General features: G+C 39.2%; 1 protein-coding gene across 7 annotated transcripts in view; it reads left to right on the forward strand.

The window, feature by feature from the left end:
- Nrcam (neuronal cell adhesion molecule) overlaps nucleotides 1-6140 on the forward strand; it is a 63443-nt gene extending 57303 nt beyond the window's left edge. For all 7 annotated transcript variants that reach the window (XM_028757454.1, XM_028757457.1, XM_028757459.1 and 4 more), the window contains one exon: nucleotides 5903-6140. In XM_028757454.1, the coding sequence (XP_028613287.1) occupies nucleotides 5903-6140 (238 nt within the window). The remainder of the gene's footprint in view (nucleotides 1-5902) is intronic.
- The last annotated feature ends 1954 nt before the right edge of the window (nucleotides 6141-8094 follow it).

Genomic DNA, 8094 nt, shown 5'->3' on the forward strand with positions numbered 1-8094 from the left:
GTTCTGGACCTGGAAGTATTTGACTACCTTAGGCAGCACCACCCACTGTGAGCAGTTTCCCACAGCACATGAAGGCAGCCCTGAGCAGCTGCATCTCATCCTGAAGGACTAGAAACATTTGCTGGTATAACTCACTTTTCTACCTGTTTCTCCCGTACACAGGTGAGCTGATACTAATTAAAGGACATCCTTGTAAAGTTCTTGTGACAATGACCTCATACAGGATTATGCACCACTCCCTTGTTTATTGATATGAAGTCACATCTTCGATATAGCCTGGAAAATATAGAGTTGCATGAGTTAGAAATAAACCATTGCATTTCATACATTCTCCACATTGTGATGGGTTCATCTTCTTATCATGCTTAAACATATATGGCAATGTACTGCTCTCCTCCAGGCCCTCAAAATGTCAGTTTGCTATTATATCATTGTGGAGCTGAGACCCAGGATAATGTGACTTGGGTTAACTATTCTAAAAGCACTAAACCTTGATTCAATTTAAGGTTGGGTTATATGAATTCGCTTGGAATCAAGAGGCTATTCATCTGTTTTTTTTCCAACTCAGCCGTTAGCTCTGATTCCTTTATGGTGCTTAATTTATATAGGTCTCAATTTTCATCAAGACAGTTTTTCAAGCATCAGAACATCTTTGGAGGTTTTTTTCCTAGTTCTGTGCTCACTGAGTGACCCAACAACTAGCAGTATGATTCTATTTTCAGAGCAGTACATAGCAAGTGCCTGGCTCTTCTCTTCATACCCACTATTTGCTTTCCGTCTGCTGGCTCACATGTCTTCGCCTCGGCGTTAATTCATGCGTTTGCTGTGCCTGTGAAGCGTTTTCAGATGGCTGTCTTTGGCTTTTGCCAAAGTTTCTCAGGATAGAGAGACTTTTCATTTGGGCCTATTGAATATAAGCCCAATTGGCACAAAGACAAAAATACTTGTCACACATGTAATGACATTGATCCTGGAGGGGCCAAAGGAAATAAGGTTCTGATGGGTGTCTTCAACTAGCAGCACATCTCAGTGGTGTGATTTCAGTGAAATTTAAAGTTGGTGAGGGTGATCCTTCCTGTGAGATCACATCTCCTAAATTCTTGGACATTATTATTGTTGATGTGACCTTGTTTTTACGCTTGCAGACACTTCCTCAGGATTATTCGCTTTGGTTCTTTCCCTTTAGGACTTTTCAATATGAGAGTCATAATGATATGAAAACGGTTCCAACTATTTACAGAGATTTTTGTTGTTGTTATTTTAATGGTACATCTGAGTGTTATTCTGTAAATCACCGGGGTCCTTTCTCTACTTTGCACCTTCTAGAAGCTTTGGGCTCTATATTACTTAATGATTCTTAGTCTCCTGCATTCTGAAAATGAACTATAATTCTGATCTCACACCGACACACAATTAGGACTATTGTGGAAATGTAAATTCATTCCATTTGTGATTTGCACATTTGCCAGCCTGAGATGGAACAATTCTACCTTGTTGGCTCCAAGCCAGACACAATGACATAGTGCAAAGAGGGATGGAACTTCCAGAATGGCCAAATTTGATTTTTTTTCATATGCTATATCCCTAAACCCTCACTCTAACACCCACCCCTAAGCAGCTACCCTCTCTCAGAAGCCTGCAGCTTTCTTTGTTTGTCTCTTTAATTATACAGACAGTAGGATCTGCCTCCTTACTAGCATATAGAAAAATCAAAGAAACAGTGCAGCCAACTATGTAAGTATTTCCTTATTCTTTAGATGCATTCTCTGTAAAACAAGAGTGAGCCTAGGTTGTGAACCATATGACTGTGCTATGTGAGCTTTGATTTACTGCTGCTCACAGGGAGGAGTTTGCAATGGGAATCTTGTCATTCATGTGGCCACAGCCCTGTTGCCAGCTTGCTATCCCTCGTTCAAAGCTTGACTGATACAAAGTTGTGTTGCATTTGTTACATGCTTCAGGTTTATTGTACCCTCAGATATGAACTGGTTGTAATCAGTGTAAATAATGGTGACTGTTTATAGTGTGCCAGCAAAAGGTCTGGGTGCATGGATGTCAATAATACTGTTGTGTGGTTTGATCCTGGTAGAATGGTTGCAGCAGGAAAAATCAGATGTTATTATTAAATTTATTTGCTGTTTCTAATTTTTATTTTAGTAACCATTTTATGGTTTTAGACCAAGCACTGCTGAGAAAGAAACGAATGAACTCCTTAAAATGTATTCTCAATACAAAAGACAAAAAGAATACAAGTCAAGGCTTTGTCTATCATTATAAAATTAAGAAAAAAATGAAAAATTGTACTGTTAAAAATTTAAAACATTTCTGAACTATTTTTAGAATTTACCCAACATATGTTTATTGAGTGCCTCCTGTATTCCAGACTTTAGGAATATTACCTACAATAGAATTTAGTCCCCCATTTGGAGTTTATAGTCTAGTGAAGAATACAGAGAAATAGCAGCAATTTGATGAATCTGTGAAAAGTATCATATATTCTTCTCATCACATTGCTTAATATTCCTAGGCAGTTTTCATTACTCGTGTTGAACATGTCAAGTATAGTAGCTCATGTCTATACTCCTAGCACTTGGGAAGCAAAGACAGGGAGATGAGGGATTTAAGGTCACCCTCAGCTACATAGAAAGAGAGTGTTAGGCAAGCCAGGGCTACACAAACTGTCTGCAAAAGCACGGAAGGAGAGGGAGAGGATGAGCAAAAGGAAGAGTGATAAGAGGAAGAAGAGATAACAGTGACCCTTACCATTCTTTCTGATTCTAAACAGAACAGTTCCATCAAAAATTCTGTTCACTGTAGTTTCCATGTAGGCATCCTTAACCCAATTAATGCAAACACGTCCCTGTTCTAGCAAATTAAAGTTTTCCTCATGAATCGTGTTGAATTCTATCATATGCTTCTTTCTGAGTCTATTATCATGATCATAGTTTTTTTTCTTTCTACAAGTGTACAAGTGGTAAATCTTATGAACTGTATTTTCATATTAAATCAAACTTGCATTCTTTGAGTTGACCCAACTTGGGTATACTATATTATGTCTTTAGTTGCTGGCTGCATTTGGCTTGCTATGAGTCCAGTCTCTTTGCTTATGTTCATGAGTTGTATCAGCCTATAGCTTTACCTTCTTGTGGCATTTTTTCTTTATTTTTCATGTAAAAATCTTATAACATTATTACAGAAGTTGTGCTTCTGACATTTACAAACTTTAACATGCCCAAACCAAACCTCAAATCTTCATCAGAACATGATCTTCTGCTCAGTGAAAAGGAGTAATGGCAAGTGTTTTATTTATAGGAGACATCCTAACCCCATAGCCTTCCATGTTGCTCCCTAACCAACCCATCAGGAAGTCCTTTTTGCTCTACTTGCAAAAATATGGCTATAATCTGAGCATTTTGTATAAACTTCTTCAACATTCCATCCCGGTCCAAACCACAGCCATCTCTCTCTCCTGCGTGGCGGAAGTAATCGTCTAAGTTTAGTGTAGAGTATTGTACTTGTAAAGAGCCCCTGGAAAATGTTTTAGACTGTGCAGCCCACAGTCTTAACCAGAACTCTGCAATTCTACTGCTGCAGCAGCAAAGGAGCCATAAGCAATAAATAAATCATAAATAGGTGTGGCTCAAGTTTGCCAGGGTTTACCAATCCCTGCTCTTGAGGGCAGGCTGCATCAACGCTTGTTAGCAGAGCTGTGCTTTTAGGGTAATGTCAGTCAGGCCACAGTATTCACCTGTGGAAATACTGCCAGAGCGTCTATCTCTTAAACAAAGGCTCTTCTGTAGCCATGGATCCCCGGCCTACCATCGCTACTCCAATTACTCTCTTTCTTATTCATTCCTTCCATTCCAGACACAGCAAGCGCCTGGCTGTTTCTAGAACATTTCAAGCTTGCTCCTGTCTTGGAGCGCTTGTACTGCTTGTTGCTTTTTGCCATCATTGCTCTTGTTCCCAGTCATCCTCATGCCTATTTTGCTTTAGATACTTGATCAGATGCTACTTTTAAGCACACCCTTTCTGGATAGCTTATATCAACCCTCCACCCTCTCTTCTAGCTCCTTCTGTCCTCTTTATGCAAGTACTGATCACTTGACATAACTAATTTTCTTTAGCATACTGATTGTAAACTGCATTTTACCCTACTGGATATGAGGTTGACATTTTAGTGTGTGTTGCCTGTTGTTATATCCCCAGCACCTAGATTGACATCAACCTTAGAGCAGGCACTCACTAAACATTAGATGAGGGGAAGACTAAATCGAATACATGACATGATGGATCCATCCTATGATGTAATAGGTGGAACTCAGGTGACAAAATGTATGCTTATAATTGACTTCTTCAGGAGCATATGCAGAGGTATTCAAGCAAAGTATGGAAGTTTACAGCTAGGTTTTAAAGATGTCGTGTAAGCTGCTTTTATAATAAGCTGGGTTTTGTGGGAGTTATGTTCTCTGAAATGTCCCCACCCCAAACAGGCCACCTCAATGATCTGTGATTTCACAAAGTTCTGCTCAGATTGCAGTGTGTACTTGTATGCTATCAGAACAGGTCATTGTGATAGCACATGCAAGTTTTGACATTCTTCTTAGAAAGAAAAATAAGAAACCTCTGGTGGAATGTATAAACGAAGGAGACAGACTTATTTTTCTTTTAATCTTTGTGGCTTGACTAGAAAAAAAAAACCCAATATTGTTAACAGTGATCTTAGTGTCCACTGTTGTTAAATTAACATTGCACTTAGGGTGACCTCTTTGTCACATCAAGTATACCAATGCTTTGTGCTCAGTATTGTATATCATTCCTATCTCACCTGAGGTTGTTTCTGCTAAATATTTTTTTCACTATTTCTCCCCTCCAAAGTTACCTGTTATGGAGTCAGCCACTGGGCCCATGCTTGTAGATGACACTAAATTCAATGACACCCCTGACCATATTAGAGGATATTCTTACAAACTCTTTGATTTCCATAAGTTGTGCTTACGGGTTCAACAGAAAAATAAGCAAAGTAATAATAGACTCCTCTAATGTTCTGCTAAAGTACATGCTGTGGACCCCCTCAGTGTGGGTATAGCACATAGGAGAAGTGAGAAACAGGAAATATTTACTTCTGTGAGTTTGGAAGCACTCACACCCTTTAGGGTTTGCAGGCATGTCATTTACGGTTCAAATATAGTGCTTTGGAGTTGAAGTGTTTCTCTTTCTGAATTAATATTTTTTTACCCATTGACCAAAAATTCTTCAGGAAAAAAAATAATAATAGTGTGACCTCTCAGTGTAAGGACTGTGCTTTTCTTCTTAGGCTGTTCTCATTTGTTTCCTCTGCCTCCTTTTAATGGATTTCTAGGTCTTTTGAAAGGTAAGGCAGAAGTTCACAAATCTGGCCTGCATTCAGTAACAAAATTATTTGAACTGCAAGAATTTGCTCCTCCTACTGCCTCAGGAAAAACAATCCATATATCACATGTAACCAAAAACATGTTCCATTCACATCCAAGGAATCAGAGAAGTTCTACAGTTTAACACACTAACTCCCAACTGTCCTGAGCTCCGTACTGCTCCTTTGAATTGAAACAGCCCCCGCCATGCCCCAATAATGCTTTTCATTGTTCCCAGATTGCCTTCCAATCTAGCATCAGACTCTTTCATCTAAATTAGCATGCGCAATCAGAAAGCCACCTGCTCTCTTGCAGACATGATCCAACCACTTCTGCGCCTGACTTCCATTCCAGCACCACCCTAGTCACTGGAGCCCACCTGGCAGTCAAATTTGCCTGCAGGAGCTCAGGCTTCCATACGCTTTTTCATAATTTGCATGCATGATCTGCAAAAAAACAAGGCACTCTACCTAAATGCCGGGCTGACCAAAATTTTTATTCCCTCCTAGTGATGCAGAAGATCACAAACCTTTGAAAAAAGGAAGTCGAACACCTTCAGACAGGACTGTGAAAAAAGAAGATAGTGATGATAGCCTGGTTGACTATGGAGAGGGGGTGAATGGCCAGTTCAACGAGGATGGCTCCTTTATTGGACAATACAGTGGTAAGAAAGACAAAGAGCCAGCAGAGGGAAATGAGAGCTCAGAGGCCCCTTCTCCTGTCAACGCAATGAACTCCTTTGTTTAAGTCTTTAAGCTCTGTGCCAATATCCCATCTCTCTGGAATGGTTTTCCTAAACACTTGTCATCCCTCTCATATGGACATATGGCTAGAAAGAATGTTTTCTGCTGTATAGGAGTATTATAAGAACAGAGCAAGAACATAACTCGGTCAGATGATACGTTACTATGAACTGGGGTACAAAGTGCATACTTTTTGTTCAGAGTGGGTTTTTCTCAATTTCCTCAGAACTGATTAAAAAGAAATACATCATCAATAGATTACATTATTCCCTGTGCGGGATACAGTTCAATAAGATGCATGAAACATGCTGCACAGAGGACACACTTGTGTATGTGATTGCGACGTGGTTGGGTACTTTGTTGACACTATCCTCAGCTGAACCCTAAATATGAATTCCGTTGTCATTGTGGAGAGTGTTACTGTAGTGTTCTCTAGAGCTTCAATGTCTCTGTGGACATTGTTGTGAAACTCGTGACTATGTCTAGCTGTTGTTAGTCTTTCTGAGAGACTGTTAGGAACAGTATGTACAGTATATACTTGCTACATGAGTTACTTATGACAGTTGCATCCGCTAATGCTCGCCAAGACTCTGTCACCTGTTCTTTGCTCCCGGTACTTCCTAGGCTTCTTAACCTTCTGGGTGTTACAGCAGCAGAGTTTCACTTCCTACACTATCTGTGTTCAGTCCTTTGGGGGCATAAATATCACGTATTGTGACACCTTTTGGCATTTATGCCATACTCAAAGAATTAAAGTCAAAGCTCTCAAGTGAAATTTTAAATTCTAGTCCAGAAAATGCAGGGCAAGACACATGCAGTGCCTTTGGACAATAAGCATTCCGTGACTCCTGTACTCTGTATCAGCCAGTGTGGGCAAATCCATCCTATGCTACTGTTGTTGTTGTTGGAAAGGAACTTTTCAAAGGCAGAGATAATTCGAATTGAAATGCTGAAAACTGTGAATGTAAAAACAAGTTTATTTGAAGAGGCTTCCCTCTACAAATATCAAACTCAAAGCTCTGTCATTGGCTGGAGCACACGATGGTATTGTGGTCTTTTGTGGTTTCTAGTCAAACAAGTCAAGTTGAAAAAGAAAAATGGTATAATTGGAAATGGATAGAAAATCAAGTGATTGCAGAAGTAAAAGCATACAACAGCATGCCAAAAGTACTAAATTATTCACTCTACCTAGACAAGCTTTCAAATTCTTCAACATTCAGCAATGTGTATGCAAATTCCAACAGGTACACTCCAGAGTCTGACAACTTAATTAGGCCAGCAGTCAAAGGGATTACACCAACAGTCTAAAGAACAAATACATATATCCTATCATAGCCATAAACAGTGTATGAAATGGCTTACCTCCAATACAGAAATCTATGACAACCTATGGTTGAAGGAATGCTCAATTTCATTTGCCAATAAATTGGTTTCTCATAACTTGCATCAAGTTTAATTTTAAGTAAAGCCTTTTATATGTAGGTATTCTGTTTAATTTGTAAATATACTTAAAGTGTAGAAGCTATATGCTCGTAGGTGTGATGTGCAAATAAACACACAAGCAATGTTTATGTTCTCCCGTGTGAGAAGTAAGCTCATTGATGAATGCAGTGTGTGGGACCAGAAAACATTCAAATGCCTTTCCTGGTGTTTTGGATTTTAGTTTTGTTTTTGTTTTTTTCACTCTACTTTTGGCTGCGAAACTGAAATAAAGAATTTTATTTTTTTTTTACCCACTTCTTCAGCCTGTTGCTGGCTGAAATCCTCAGTGTTTGCCAATGGAGTACATTAGGATTTGTCACCTGACATCTTTGATGTATACAGGTAAAGCTTGTTTTAAAGTGATCCCCAACATCTCCACAAACCAGCCTATCTATTGAAAATACAAACTAACAGAACGGGCTTGTCTCAACATCAGAAAGCACAAAGACAAAAGTTACTTTCAATTGGTCAATGTC

The sequence above is a fragment of the Grammomys surdaster genome, unplaced genomic scaffold, assembly GCF_004785775.1.
Source record: "Grammomys surdaster isolate TR1022 unplaced genomic scaffold, NIH_TR_1.0 126163, whole genome shotgun sequence".
In the NCBI taxonomy this organism is placed as follows: domain Eukaryota; kingdom Metazoa; phylum Chordata; class Mammalia; order Rodentia; family Muridae; genus Grammomys; species Grammomys surdaster.